At 48.7% G+C, this 15,472-nt stretch overlaps 1 protein-coding gene across 5 annotated transcripts; it reads right to left on the bottom strand.

The window, feature by feature from the left end:
• Nucleotides 1-6,699: 6,699 nt before the first annotated feature.
• GJB6 (gap junction protein beta 6) lies at nucleotides 6,700-15,049 on the bottom strand. 5 transcript variants are annotated; one of them, XM_070471642.1, is made up of 2 exons: nucleotides 14,414-15,049; nucleotides 6,700-8,070 (listed from the first exon to the last, which is right to left on the bottom strand). In XM_070471642.1, exon 2 carries the CDS (start codon nucleotides 8,054-8,056, stop codon nucleotides 7,271-7,273), a length of 786 nt encoding a protein of 261 aa, XP_070327743.1. In that variant the 5' UTR covers nucleotides 8,057-8,070; nucleotides 14,414-15,049; the 3' UTR covers nucleotides 6,700-7,270. The 5 variants fall into 5 exon arrangements, with proteins under 5 accessions (XP_070327743.1, XP_070327745.1, XP_020756058.1 ...); XM_070471644.1 differs by lacking the exon at nucleotides 14,414-15,049 and adding an exon at nucleotides 13,894-14,385; XM_020900399.2 differs by lacking the exon at nucleotides 14,414-15,049 and adding an exon at nucleotides 13,839-14,384.
• Between the last annotated feature and the right edge of the window lie 423 nt (nucleotides 15,050-15,472).

Below are 15,472 nucleotides of genomic sequence, written 5' to 3' on the forward strand. Positions count from 1 at the left end.
GGGTTGATACAGTGTATTGAATGAAAATTAAAAATTGATTGTATCAAAATTTTGGGGACACAGTACAAGTGTGTTGAGAGATTAATGCAAACAGGAGTGAAGAAGGAAAGACTCAAATCAACCATCTACGCTCCCATTTCAATAAATGGAAAAGTGAAAAATAAGCCCAAGGAAAATAAAAGAAATAATAAAGATAAGAGCAGAAATCAGTTAAACTGAAACAGAAAAAGAATAGAGCAAATTGAATAAACAAAGAGCTGGAAATATCAATAGAATTGATGAACTTCTAGCAAGACTAACAAAGGGGGAAAAAGAGACAAGACAAATTACCAGTAACAGGCATCAAGAGGGCACATCACTACATATCATAAGGACATGAAAAGGATAACAAAGAGTACCGTAAACAATTCTATACTTACAGACTTGCAAGTTAGACGAACTGGGTCATTCTCTCAGAAAACACTCACCAAATATGAAATAGATTATATGAAGATCCTTGTAACTATTAAGGATTTTGAATGTATAACTAAGAAACTCTCAAGAAATGTCCAGGCCCAGATAGTTTCACTGGGAAATTCCACCAAACGTTTAGAGAAGGATCACACCTATTCTGCACGACCTCTTCCCTAAGACAGAAGAGGCGAGAACATTCTCAGTTCGTTTTGTATTGCTGGTGTTACTCGGACACCAAACCAGACAATGACAGCAAAAAAATAAATAAATAAAAAGGGAAACTACAGACCAGTATCCCCACAAATGTTGATGTAAAAAGGCTTAATAAAATATTAACAAATGAATTGTTAGTTGACTATATGAAGAGGATCACACACTGTGACCAAAGAGGTTCATTTCAAGGATGCAAAGTTGTTTCTGTATGAAGATAAGATAATCCATCATGTTAATGGGCTAAAGGAAAAATCACACAATCATATCATGCAGTGCAAAAGCTTTTTCCACAAAATTCCACACCTATTCATGATACAAACTCTCAGAAAAATAGGAACAGAGGAGAACTCTCTCATCTTGATAGCAAGCATCAACAAAAACCCTACAGTTAACATCGTACTTAGTGGTGAAATAATGAACCTTCCCCCTTGAGATCAGGAGCAAGAATTTCTGCTTTTACCATTCCTATTCAACACAGTGCCTGAGGTTCTAGCCAGGGCTACATGGCAAGAAAAATTAATATGAGACACACAAACCATAATGGAAGAGAGAAAACTATCTCTAGGACTTCCCTGGTGGATAAGAATCCACCTGCCAATGCAGGGGACGTGGGTTCAATCCCTGGTCCAGGAAGACCCTATGTGCTGTGGGGCAACAAATCCTGTTCACCAGAACTACTGAAGCCCGTGCGCCCAGAGCTTGTGGTCTGCAACAAGAGAAACCTCTGTAGCAAGAAACCTGCGCACCACAATGAACAGTAACCCCTGCTGTCCGCAACTAGAGAAGGCCCATGCATAACAGCAAAGACTCAATGCAGTCAAAATAAAAATAAAAACACAAACTATCTCTATTTTCAGATAATATGACTGTCTATACATAAGTCCCGGGGAAACTATAAAACTCCAGAACTGATATGTGAATTCAGCAAGATCACAGGATACAGCAAATAAACCAAGAAGTACATTTATTTCTATATACCAGCAATTACATGTGAACACTGAGATTAAAATATAATACTATTCATGATCACTCAAAGAAAATGAAATACCTAGAAGTAAATCTTTTTACTTTTTACATAAAATAAAACTTTTGTGACTCATATGCTGAATACTATGGGATGCTGATGAAAGAAATCAAAGATGATGTAAATAAACAGACATGCTGTGTTTTGGATAAGATTTGACAAAAATAAAGATGTCAATTCTCTCTAAATTGATATACAAGTTTAATGTTTTTTAATAAAAAACAGCAAGAAAAAATGCAGCAAAAATTTTTTTGTAAACATAGACAAAATTATTATAAAGTTTATATGGAAAGGCAAAGGAAATAGAATAGCTGAAAAAGTTTGAAAAATAGGGAGGAATCATTCTAGCATTCACAACTTATTTATACAGCACAAGAATCTGGACCACAGTGCTGGTGAGAGAACAGAGGTCAGAGGAACAGAACCGAGAAGAAGCCCCACACAGAAGTGTCCTGTTGATTTTTAACAAAGTGCAAAAGCCACTCGGTGGGGGAAGAGCTCCTTTCATCACATAGTGCTGGGCAGCTTGATGCCAGGCAGGCTACAAATGAACCTCATTTGTTAAAAAGTCTCAGACCTTTTATAAAAATTAACACAAAACGAGCACAGACTTCAATGTAGAGCATAAAACTAGACAGCTTTTAGCAAAACCATAGGAAAAAACTTTGGACTCTAGGGCTAGACAAAGAGTTCTTAGACTTGACACCAAAGCCACAACCCATAAAGTGAAAAGAACTTTCAACTTCATTAAAACAAAAATCTGTTGCTTTGCAAAAGACCCTATTAATAAGACAAAAAGAAAAGTCACAGAGTGAAAAATATTTACAAACCACTATCTCTGTCCAAGGATTCATATCTACAGTATATAAAGAGCTCTCAAAACTCAACAGTAGAAAAACAACCCAATTAGAGAATGAGTGAAAGACATGAAGAGGATGGAAAGATGGCAAATAAACACATCAAATGGTGGTCAAGTTCAATAGTCATTTAGGAAATGCACATGAAACATGCCTATCACAATGACAAAATGACATGGAAGCTATATTCAATGTCTTGTAATAACTTATAACGTGAAGCAATCTGAGAAAGAATATATATATCACTTTGCTTTCACCTGAAGCTAACTAACGCATCACTGTAAATTAACTGCTAACTATACTTCAATTAGAAAAATGGTTACTAAAAAAAAAAGGCTAAATGAAACATAGCGACCACACCAAATGCTAAAGAAGCTCAGGAAAGACTGGGTGACTCAGATGTTGCTGGTGGGGATGTGTAATGAGAGTTACTCTGGAAAACATCTTGGTGATTTTTAAAAACTGAAATATGCATTTCTCTGATAATGAGTGATGTTGAGCATCTTTTCATGTGTTTTTTTGCCATCCGTATGTCTTTCTTGGAGAAATGTCTGTTTAGTTCTTTGGCCCATTTTTTGATTGGGTCATTTATTTTTCTGGAATTGAGCTGCAGGAGTTGCTTGTATATTTTTGAGATTAATCCTTTGTCTGTTGCTTCATTTGCTATTATTTTCTCCCAATCTGAGGGCTGTCTTTTCACCTTGCTTATAGTTTCCTTTGTTGTGCAAAAGCTTTTAAGTTTCATTAGGTCCCATTTGTTTATTTTTGCTTTTGTTTCTAAAATTCTGGGATGTGGGTCATAGAGGATCCTGCTGTGATTTATGTCGGAGAGTATTTTGCCTATGTTCTCCTCTAGGAGTTTTATAGTTTCTGGTCTTACATTTAGATCTTTAATCCATTTTGAGTTTATTTTTGTGTATGGTGTTAGGAAGTGTTCTGGTTTCATTCTTTTACAGGTGGTTGACCACAATGAGGTACCATTACACGCCAGTCAGGATGACTGCTATCCAAAAGTCTACAAGCAATAAATGCTGGAGAGGGTGTGGAGAAAAGGGAACCCTCTTACACTGTTGGTGGGAATGCAAATTAGTACAGCCACTATGGAAAACAGTGTGGAGATTCCTTAAAAAGCTGGAAATAGATCTGCCATATGACCCAGCAATACCACTTCTAGGCATACACACTGAGGAAACCAGATCCGAAAGAGACACGTGCACCCCAATGTTCATCGCAGCACTGTTTATAATAGCCAGGACATGGAAGCAACCTAGATGCCCATCAGCAGACGAATGGATGAGGAAGCTGTGGTACATATACACCATGGAATATTACTCAGCCATTAAAAAGAATTCATTTAAATCAGTTCTAATGAGATGGGTGAAACGGGAGCCGATTATACAGAGCGAAGTAAGCCAGAAAGATAAAGACCATTATAGTATACTAACACATATATATGGAATTTAGAAAGATGGTAACGATAACCCGATATGCAAAAAAAGAAAAAGAGACTCAGATGTATAGAACAGACTTGTGGACTCTGTGGGAGAAGGCAAGGGTGGGATGTTTCAAGAGAACAGCATCGAAACATGTATATCTAGGGTGAAACAGATCACCAGCCCAGGTTAGATGCATGAGACAAGTGCTCAGGCCTGGTGCACTGGGAAGACCTAGAGGGATGGGGTGGAGAGGGAGGTGGGAGGGGGGACCGGGATGGGGAATACATGTAAATCCATGGCTAATTCATTTCAATGTATGACAAAAACCACTGCAATGTTGTAAAGTAATTAGCCTCCAACTAGTAAAAATAAATGAAAAAAAAAAGAATATAAAAAAAGAAAAAAAAAAAAAACTGAAATATGCAGCCACCATGCAGCCCAGCCATGGGGACAAGCTCTTGGTGCCTGGCCCGTGTAAACCTCCAGAGAATAACACTGAGGAAAAAAGTCCAGTCCCAGTCCTTGCACACTGCATGATTCCTTCCATGTAACTCCTGGAATGACAAAATCAAAGAAATGATGAGCAGATTAGTGGTTGCCAGGAGTGGCTGGGATCCGAAGAGGGTGTTACTGGGTGTGGGTATAAAAGGGCCACGGGCTTTCCCACTGGTTCAGTAGTAAAGAATCCACCTGCAGTACAGGAGATGCAGGTTCATTTCTTGGGTGGGGAAGATCCCCTGGAGGAGGAAATGGCAACCCACTCCAGTATTCTTGCCTGGGATATCCCATGGACAGAGGAGCCTGGCAGGTTATAGTCCACGGGATTGCAAAGAGTCAGACATGAATGAGCACACATAAAAGGACCACACCAGTTGTGTCTGACCCTGAGACCCCACGGACTGTAGCCCACCAGACTCCTCTTCCATGGGATTTTCCAGGCAAGAATACTGGAGTGGGTTGCCATTCCCTTCTCCAGGGGATTTTCCCGACCCAGAGACTGAACTAGGGTCTCCTGCATTGTAGGCATATTCTTTACCACTGAGCCACCAGGGAAGCCCTACATCTACATGTGAGTCTATAATTACCTCAAAAATAATAAGTTTAATTAAAAAAAAGAGAAGAGCATCAATAGGACAATTTGGGAATTATGAACACTGACTGGCTTTTTAGTGTGAAGGTGGCACTGTGTTTTTGTTTTAAAAGTTTAGTCTATGCTCCTTAAAGATCCATACTGAAATATCTCCAGGTGAAATCATCTGTCTGGGATCTGCTTTAGAGTCATCCAGGTGGTTGCTGGGGCCGGGTGGGAGGGGATGGCCTCGTGGCATCATGGTCCCCAAGCAAGGAGCTTTGGGAGCCTGCAGTGAGTGAGGCCACCAACCCCGGACACTGTCAGCCTGCTTTGAATCTTGGCTCTGCTTATTAGCTGGGTGAGCTTGGACAAGTTATTTGACCTCTCTGACTGCAATGGCCTCATCTGTCAAATGGGGATAACATCTCATAAGGAAGAGTGCAGGGAGGGAAGGAAAGGTCCCCTTCAGAGGAGGGGAGGAGCCAGTGCGGGGTTGGGGCAGTGCCTCAAGGAGAAGCCACTGCCCTGGTGTCAAAGCGTCATCGGTGCTCCGAGCTGAGGGGAGGCGCTGGGAGGTGGGGGGCGGGGGGAGGTAGGCAGTGTGACCACTGCCTCAGACCCTGATGGGCGGCCGGAGATGGCTCTGGGAGCAGGAGCGTTGAGGATGGTGAAGGAGCAGAAGAGAGATGGAAAATGGAAGAGGCAGGGGCCGGCTGGGAGCCCTGAGGGGAAGTGCCTCTCCCACGCGGTGGGGGTGCCGTCAGGGCCGTCTCACCCTCCTCCCAACACTCCCCCTTCCCGTCTGTGGGCTTTGCTGGAGACCTGTGCAAATAGCCGTTTATCCAGAAAGACCATCACGGGGATTACGGATGCTGGCTGGATTTTGCGTGTGAGGATTGTGGTTTTGCTTTTATTGGTTGTGCCATGTGGCCTGTGGGATCTTAGCTCCCCAGTCCAGGATCTAACCCGAGCCCTCTGCAGTGGAAGTGCAGAGTCTTAACCATTGGACTGCCAGGGAAGTCCCCGTGGCTTTGTTTTTATAGGTTAGACCTTGATTTTTGTGGATTACTACTAAAATATTTGCAGATGAGAGAGTATGTCTGAAATTCAGACTCTGAAGGAAATGAGACTTACTGTTTTTTCTGGGGAGTGGATCTGGAACCCTGGAGACCATCCCTTGCTCTCTAGGTGTCTCTACATTTAGCCCGTGTGCCAACTGCATGCCTTCGCATGCAGGGGTGGCCCTGGTGTGCGACATCTGTGGAGTGACCAGTCCTGGGTGGTGCCCCAATGCCCTCATTAAGAGCATCTGTGTCCACCCACGAACCTCGATACCACCTGTGGGCATGGAGCTGGGCGCTTGCTGGTCCCCATGGACCAAAGGGGCCCCTCCCCCATCAGAAGGGTGAAACCTCCCCACTCTCCTCCATCAAGGCTGGGCTGACCCCAAGGACACTTTCCTTGTCCTGGAGCAACTGACCTTAACCCTCCCCTGCTCAAGGGATATGAAGAGAGAGCAAGAGTCCATGGACTCCAGCCACTCCGGCCTCGAGCCCACAGCCTCCCTGGTGACTGCCCCAACCCACTGATCAGGAGACCAGGGATGTGACGCCCAGATGGAACAGAAACCCTGAGCCAGGTGGCTTCAGCAACGGACTCATCTTTATTGAGAGTGCATTCTTGCATCAGCTGTTCATAAGGATTGCAAATCACCTATTTGGAAAGTTTCCCCCTTCCATATAGCTCTGGCCATGCCCAGAAAGCAGTGAAAATACATTGTACAGTAAACACTTTCCACCCTAAGAGCCATGACAGCTCATGACAATGCAGATATCTACGACAGGACAGAGTAAGTTCAAATATTAGACACTTGTGGGATGGTTCGAAAGCTAACATTGTGTGTTTTTCCAGGTAAGGAAGACCAGTCATTATAAAAATACTTTATATAAACTCAGAACTAAAACAATCCTATAAAAATATCTTTTCCTAATAAAAGTATTAATTTCTAGATGAATGTCCTTTATCGACATCAGTCATGTCCTTAAGTTTTCAGGAAATACCCCATGTCAGACTGTCCACTGAAACCCACATGTAAAGTCACACCATGGCCCTGTTGTTAAGAACGGACCACATGGTCCCGGCCTGGTTATTCTACAGGAAGTTAACTCAGGCATCTATGAATTAGGAAAGCCAGCTATGCGGTGCCTTCCACTGTTTAACTGGGAAACCCGGTGATGGCGTTCTGCCCGCCCTCGGAAATCAGCTCGTTCATCTCGTTCTGTTTACTCTCCTTGAGGGCATGGTTGGGGGCTGCTTTCTGCGTCTGCGCTCGCTTGGACCTCCTGAAACACACCTTGAGCAGCAGGTAGCACAGCTCGGCCACGTTGAGCAGCATGCAGATGACGGACGCGGAGATCATGAAGATGGTGAAGACCGTCTTCTCGGTGGGCCGGGAGATGAAGCAGTCCACAAGGTTGGGGCAGGGCTGGATGCCGCATTTCAGCACCCAGGGCAGGTGGTACCCATTGTACAGGAAGTAGAAGACATACATGAAGGCAGCCTCGAAGACAATGCGGAAGAAGATGCTGCTGGTGTAGGTCCACCACAGCGAGCCCTTGATCCGGACCTTCTGCCGCTTGATGTCCTCCAGGTCCTTGAACTCACTCCTCGTCTCGCCCCGCCTGAACCGCCGGGCGGCCTCATGCCTGTAGTAGGCCACGTGCATGGCCACCAGCAGGGCGGGCGTGGACACGAAGATGAGCTGCAGCGCCCAGAGCCGGATGTGCGAGACGGGGAAGAAGTGGTCGTAGCACACGTTCCTGCAGCCGGGCTGCAGGGTGTTGCACACGAAGTCCTCCTGCTCATCCCCCCAGACCTCCTGGGCGGCCACCACCAGGATCATGACGCGGAAGATAAAGAGGACAGTGACCCACACCTTCCCGATGCTGGTGGAGTGCTTGTTCACGCCCCCGATGAACACGTGCAGAGTGCCCCAGTCCATGCTGCCGCTTCACCCTGCTCAGGTGAGAACACAGCGTTGTGAGTGGGGCAGTCTCTCCGTGTAGAACAGCTCTAATGTCACAGATGGAAGCCTTTCTCTTGACATTACCCTCTCGACTGCGAAGTAGGCCGTTTTCTGGTGGGGGGAATACCCACCCTGAGAACACTCTCAAGTTCTCATAGGGGTTTAGGATCATCTTAAAAAAAAAAAAGGAATATAATATATCCTTTCTCTCCCACCCTCCATTCCACCTGTCTAGTCATCACAGAGCAGAGTTGAGCTCTCTGTGTTACACAGGAGCTGCCTGCTTACACATGGTAGTGTATAGACATCAATTCTAATCTCCAAGTTTCGTCCCTCCCTTTCTTCCCTACTCTGTGTCCACAAGTCTGTTCTCTATGTCTGTGTCTCTATTGCCACCCTGGAAATAGGTTCATCTGTACCATTTTTCTAGATTCCACATACATGCATTAACACAGGATATTTGTTTTTCTCTTTCTGACTTCATTTTGATTCAGCTGAACTCGAATTATATGTTAGGTTGCTGCCTGACACTGAGCCAGGAACTCAGGCAAACACATTTGTTTCCAAGCTCCCTTTTAATTCTTCAAAAAAACAAAAATCATTCATTGGAATGACACAGTCTGTTTTACCCAGCAGACTAAGAAGGGACTCGAACAACATCATTTGCCATGATCACGTGCTCTCAGGAAACCTAGCACCATAGCTACTCCAAGAGCCTCTTCCAGAAGAGAACCATAGGCCTCTACAAACAGGCTGACTTTGCTCTCTCATCATGGGCAGTGCCGGCTCCATGCTGATGGGCTCCAAGTTCACACCAGGAGCCTCGGGGGGAGGGTCAGCCCCTCCTGCAGTGGGGTTCCTCCCCCACAATGCCCTGATCCAGCATCCTGAGGTAGAGCCTCCACTGTGAACCTGCGCAGTCCACATGGTGGATGCCTCCGCACCACCAACAGCAGACCCGAGAGCTGGTCAGCATCTACTTAGAACAGAGGAGAATGGACCCTTTGAGAATCCTCTAAAACAGAAAGACCAGTTCCTCAGAAAAAACATGCTTACCAGGTTCTCATGCCTATTTACAAGGAGATGCCCCCAAAAGCCTTTTGTCCATCCCCCCAGGAGACTTTCTTGCACTTGAATGTGGGTCAGGCTCCTCCCTTTCAGGCTGACTCCCCCAGTCTCCTCAGGGTCCCCCACTCTGTCCATCACCTGCTTCCTTGGCATCATACTGGCTAACACTAGGAGGCAGCTGAGGAGCTGGAGGTGGTGCCCAGTTGCACTCAGGTGAGCCCAGGTGAGTCCAGGTGTGTCCAGGTATGCCCAAGTGTGTTCAGAAGCCAGCTCTCTCACATCCTATACTGTGAAAGGATGCCCCCATTTTGGTTGGCTGTCTGAGAAATTCATCTTTTGCCCTTGGTTTGACTTTTAGAGCACATGTTCTTGGGAAGGCTCGAGGTCTCAGGAGGCCATGCCTCCATCCACGTCGCCCTGCATGGGACCCTCCTCTGCCGTCTGGTGGGGGTGAGACGGGTGCTCACTGGGCAGGGGGAGGGGCGTGCAGAGTGCTGGAAGCATCCTCTTCTGTCTTTTTCTTTGTCCAGAACAGTCAGAGCCAAGTACAGGGAAAGCCCTCCCTCCCTAACATCCGTCACCAGGGCCAACCAAACGACCGCCCCTAAGCGCTGGTCAGCACTCATTGAACGTCTGCTGGATGCAGACATCGGCTGTCTCCTTCGAATCCCCGGGCCCAGTCGGGTCCCGGCCAAGGGGGCTCTCGCATCGTGAGACGGTGGCTGTGTGTCCAAGGTGCACCAACCACTGCGGCCAATGTTCTCGTGTCCCTCACGAGGGACACCCACATGACAAGGTGTTGGGAGGGTTCGAGAGCTCAAGCTGGTGAGGACATTGGGGCCTGGTTTTCCCAGGCAGCTCTTCACTCATGTTCCCAGAAAGACCTGTACGCAGCAGGGCATTGACCTGGACGGGATTGGGGGGGGGGGGGTTGGGCAGAGCCTGGAAGGAGCCCCGGGGGGGTCGCAGCTGGAGGCTTGATTCCTATGTGGATCCAGGACAGGACCCAAAGGCAGATCTGTCAGCCAGGAAGCCAGGTTTTTGCTTTTTTGAAAAAAAGAGCTGAGGAAAAACAAAAAAGCACACCTCTTTAAAAACACATTCATTAAAGTTGAGGTTTCTGGTCCTTAAAGTTTTGATTGGAGTCTGTATGAGTGCCCAGGGGGTGGGGACACGGGGACCTTGGTCAGGAAGACCAGTCCCAGGCTCAGACCGCTGACCTCGTGGGCTGATGGATTTCCAAGTCCACAGTAGTGAGTCTTTGATCTAAAAGCCTTGTTGGAGACGATGTGGACTGTAGGATTGATTCAACTCCTGGTGAAAGTTGTCAGAATAAATCCTCCCAGTCATCATCCTTGCCCTCTGGAAGCACTGGGATGCACCCAGTGGGAGGAAGAAATGTGGACGTCTGATGTCTGGACATACTTTACAGTGGCCACTCACCTGGGAAGGCCCTCCTGTCTGTTCACAAGGTGGAGATGTTCTCCGGTTAACCAGAAGACCTCTCCCACAGAAGTGGGGTGGACTCAATGCCCAGCTAGCAAGATTTTGATTGATCAAATGAAGGTCACAGTTTCTCAAACTCTTCAAAGTGTAGAGAATTTAAACTCTCCCACCGGTAAGAAGTCTCTTTCCTCTCTGAGTTCTCTCTCCACAGCTGCCTGAGAAAGGCACAGCTCCCACCCACCCCCCAACCCAAGGGCCAGAGGCCACACTGGCCAGGAGGGACTCAGAGAGGCTGACATCAAGAGAGAAGTCAGGCAGTCACCCCCCAAGTAAGGACCCCACTTTCTAGAGCAGATTCCTCCACTCCTGCCCCTGGAGCATCTCCTTAAAAAACAGGGACAATTATTGTGGCAGCAGCTTTATTTCTTTCAACTTCTCTGGGGACTTTGACTAAAATCAGCAATTTGCCTTTAAATAAAGAAAAAGAAATGAGGTGCCTTCCTAGGGTGTCCCCACCCTTCCTGGTGTCTGTCATCCTGGAGGCTTCTGTACTAGGAGCACTAGGAGACTAGCCGGGGGGTGTGCACCACCCCCCCGTCCCAGCCCCCGGAGCCGCTGCCCCCAGGCCTCTTCCACGCCAGGACCGAGGGCAGGCCCCCCTCCCCTGCAGGAGAGCCAGGGGTGAGCCTGTTGGAAACATTTTGGTTGCAGGAGACCTGAAGGCAAAATTACTTTCCATAATAACTGCCTCCTTCGGAACCATCACAATTAGTATTAAACAAAGCGCCTCTTTCCTTTCAGGCTTCAAGCAGGCTGCAGCCCATGGGAAGAGCTTTTTCAATAAAAAGTACAATATTAACTCTTTCCTTGTGGCCCAGATTGGTTTCTTTCAACTGGCGCCTTCCTGACTCTCCTTTAAGGAAAGAGTAGGTTTGCTTGGCCCCAGTCTCCACCGGTAGGAAGGTAGTGACGCTCAGCATCCTGGAGGCAAAGACCACTGGGCTGTGTGGTGTCTGTATTTACTGGACACATGGCCGCAGCCCAAGCGCTTTGCTCTGAAAACAGGAAACCAGGGACCTGACTAATGAAGAGATGGTACTAGGAAGAGAGACTGTGCTTCCCTCTTACAATTCAAATAGTTTAGGTCTATTAACATTCTGCCTTAGCAATACAGTTTTTTGTTTTAAAACTTATTTACTCACAACTAATTTGGCTGACAAAGCCGTTCCAGTGTCACTGGTGACAGAAGCTTAAACTAAAGGCCCAGGAACAACCACATCCCTCAGCACCTGCCTCCAGGGGAAGATTTCCCAGGGCAGGACTCCCTCCAATGACTCATCCCCGAGTCTCCAATGGACCTGAGGACAGGACAGTCCTCACTGCGTCCATATCAGCTCTGGATTACGGGAAAGCCTGTGCTGATAAGAGGCAATCAGGCCAGTGCAAAACCAGCACCCCGGGCTCCAGTCAAGGATTCACAGCTCCTTGGCCAGAGTGGACTCCAGGCGAGGGTCCCTCTTCCAGGGCGTTGTTTTCCTGCACCATCAATCACCGATCACCCATCACCCAGCCTCCAGCGACACTCAGCATCCCCCAGGAACAGGAACCCAGTGCACCTTCTGAGGGCAATGAGGATGTGACCCAAGGAGGGAGAAAGAGTAGCTGTGGCCACAGCCCTTCAGCTCCTCCCTGGGTGTCCACTGCATGACCCTGGTGTGCCAGTTTTCCTTCATCCCCAGAACTGTTATGGGGGTTGTGTGGCCCCTGACAGTTTCCTGATGCTGCGTACTTCAAATACACAATAAAATAAAAATAAAATTTTTAGTGTAGGTTCTTTTGCTTATCAAAATAATAGTAACAAAAATCAATAATGATCAGAATGCCCAAAGCTGAACCTCAAGCCCATTCCCTTCTTTAAGAAAAAGAAGATGGAAAAAAAGAAAAAGAAGATGGAATTTGAGGAATCAAATATACTCCCTCAGCCCCAAGTCAGCAGCCTGAAAAACAAACAAACAAACAAACAACCTTAAACTCTCTCCTTAATCAAAAAGAATCTTTTCCTTTTGTCTCTAGAAATCTCAAGTCATCCAAGGGACAATGTGATAGCTGATTTTTAAATTTTAGTACTCAAAAATTCATCAACTGTCCATTCAAAGTAATGACCAGTAAAGATAAAATGGATTTAGGACTCATATACTTCTTAAAAATTAACTCAGTAAAAATGAAAAAAAAATCCAGTCTATGGAGTCTAAATATAAAAGTGGACACTTCATAGAATTATATGTACTTCTTAATCCATTTAGGAATTCAAAGAGTTAAAAAATTTTTTTTTCTTTCCAGTTAGCCATCTCTGTACATTCAAGCAAACCTGTGTGCCTTCCAAACTTTGAGGTCCAGCTGGAGTTAAATGATCCTGAGAATAAAAACAGAAAAAACCCTCAGGGACCCAGTTTCATTCTCACGGATCAAGTGGGTCAAACAGAAATCTTAACATGACAATAGAGTCACCGGCAGCATCATGCCTTTGCAGACTTGGAATTCTGGGCTGGAAGTTATTTTCCCACAATTTCATTCTAACATTTTAACAAAAGTATACAAACCACTCACAGCTCCTGGGACATTCAGTTCGAGCCGGGGTGTGTGGTGAGTCTCCTCACACCCTGTCGAAATTGTTCAGTCAGAACCTCTGCTGGTTCTTTTCCTTCTTAAAGCTCTTATAATTCAGAAAAGTCAGAAAAGGAGAATGAAGTCCCCGTTTCCGGTATCAGACTTTGTTTTCGTATGGTGGAACTGCTGAACCGGCTGGCATCTTCCGGGTTGGGTCAACGGGATGATGGCAAGTGGGACCTCCCCCACTCCCCAGTTATGTCCCAGGCTCCTCTCTTCATAACCCATCTCCCCTGCCTGGCAGGGTTCCCATGCCAACCCCAGAGTCTCCGGAGGAGCAGCAGACAAGGCTCTGCACGTCCTGCAATTCTAAGGAGCCTGGCTGGGGCAGGAGTCTCTTCTGGAACACTGGCCAGAGCTGGGGCAAGAAAAGGCTTCTGTGGCATCAAGTCTGCCTGAGAAAGAGAGCAAGGGCGCCTGGATGAATTCAACCAGGCGCTCAACCCACAGTGAAATGCCACCTGGGGAGGCGATGCCAGGGTTGCTGGCCCCAGCCCATGTGGTTGCAGGCCCCCAGCCCCTCGAGATCCACAGCTGTGTCCAGCTCACACTCACCTCACACTCCATCCACACTCACCTCACACTCCGTCCACTCTCCACGAAGGGCCGCCAAACCGGTCACAACCACACACCTGTGCCAGGTGATACCCGGCCCGTCTCCCCCACCAGAGGGAAGAAGCCTCTGGTGCCTCCGCCTTTTAACTGAGATGTGTCACCAGTGACACTTAATTACTGCTGTCCAGTGACTGTCTTCTTGTCACGTGCGGCCCACAGGCGTCCCGGCTGACATCACGGAGCCACTCTGGCCAGTTCTCCCTGGGCTTGTTGGTTAGTCCTGCGCCCCCAAACGCGAGCCCGACCTTGCCAGTGACCCGTGAAAGCCAGGACACACCAAACCACAGCAGAGGAAGTGGGGGAAAGCGGCCCTTGAACACCCGGCGTGAGGCTTCTATAAAACCTGTTGTGCAAGTCCGAGGGGACCCGGGGAAAAGCCAAACCAGTCCATCCTCGTTCCTGCGAGCGCGCCGGCGGCGGGCGGGAGAATGCGGGGCGCAGGCGGATCCGGCGGACTGTGCTCCCGGACCGGGTCGCCGACAGGGTCCCAGGGCGAGGGGGTTACTCAGGGCCAGGGGACCGCGGGCGCCGACCTACCTGCTCCGGCTTCTGGATGCAATTCCTGCGGCCGAGATGGGCGGTGAGGCCCCCCCCCTCCCCCGCTCACTTGCTGCGCGCGCTCTGGGCGCGGGGTCCTAGGGCGGCGCCCCCGCCTCGGTCGCAGCCGGACGGGCAGGTAGGGCCGGGCGCCGCGGGCTCGGCGGTGTGGGGCGTCTGCAGGGCCCTCCGCCCGCTCCTCTTGGGGATGGCCCGGCTCCCACCTGCAGCGCTTTTTAACCGCGCCCCACCCCTCCTCTGTCCTGACGCTTCTCTGGCGGGAGACGAGAGGCGAGTGCGCGGGGATCGGAGCGCGCCCGCCCCGGAGCACACGGGGGTGCGGGGCGCGGGGCTCACGGGGTGTGGGGCGCACGGGGGTGCGGGGCGCGGGGTGCAGGGCAGGCCTCCTCTCCTTTCTCCATTTGGGGTCGCGGGGCGCGCGGCCTGGCTGTCTGGTCCCGGACTGTGAGGCGGCCCACGTCTCCCCGCAACATCGGGGGCTCGGGGACCAGAGCCTGCCCTGGGGCCGGGCAGCCGCTTGACTGAGAACCTGGGCGCCTGACTGGGGTCCCCAAGGGACCTCCCGGGCCGGTGGGCCAGCAGCGAAGCTTCCGAGGCCGGACTGGTTGCGCTCAGCGTGAGAGAGGCGGTGTCTTTGCCAGACGCACCCCCGCATTGCCAGGTGCCTGCAGGGCGCTCTCTCCGAGAGCAGCCTGGAGGCAGAGACTGTGGGTCTTCATTCATTACTGACCGCTTGTTAGAATTAAAGCGGTTGTTTTACTAGTCATCTCCGCCCTTTGCCACCTCCTCCACAGAAGCAGAGAGGGCCTTCTCCACCAGCCCCGCGCCCCCTCCCACAGGTCACCTTGGAGCCCCAGGGGCGCCCCAGGTAGTGGCCACAGGGTCCAGTGCGGTGGGAATGGTGGAAGCCACTTAGGGACCAGGCTTTATAGGTTTAAACCTGTCCCACTGCAGACAGGGGAAGTGTCTTGCCTATTTCAATGAATTGGTAGCTGAGTCCTACCCTCTCCCCCAAACCAGGGGCTGCTGTCTGCACCT

The sequence above is a fragment of the Odocoileus virginianus genome, chromosome 8 (assembly GCF_023699985.2).
Source record: "Odocoileus virginianus isolate 20LAN1187 ecotype Illinois chromosome 8, Ovbor_1.2, whole genome shotgun sequence".
Lineage (NCBI taxonomy): Eukaryota > Metazoa > Chordata > Mammalia > Artiodactyla > Cervidae > Odocoileus > Odocoileus virginianus.

Excerpts from the sequence above, each read along its gene's own strand:
- GJB6 (XM_070471642.1), bottom strand. The coding sequence starts at position 8,056 with ATGGACTGGGGCACTCTGCACGTGTTCATCGGGGGCGTGAACAAGCAC.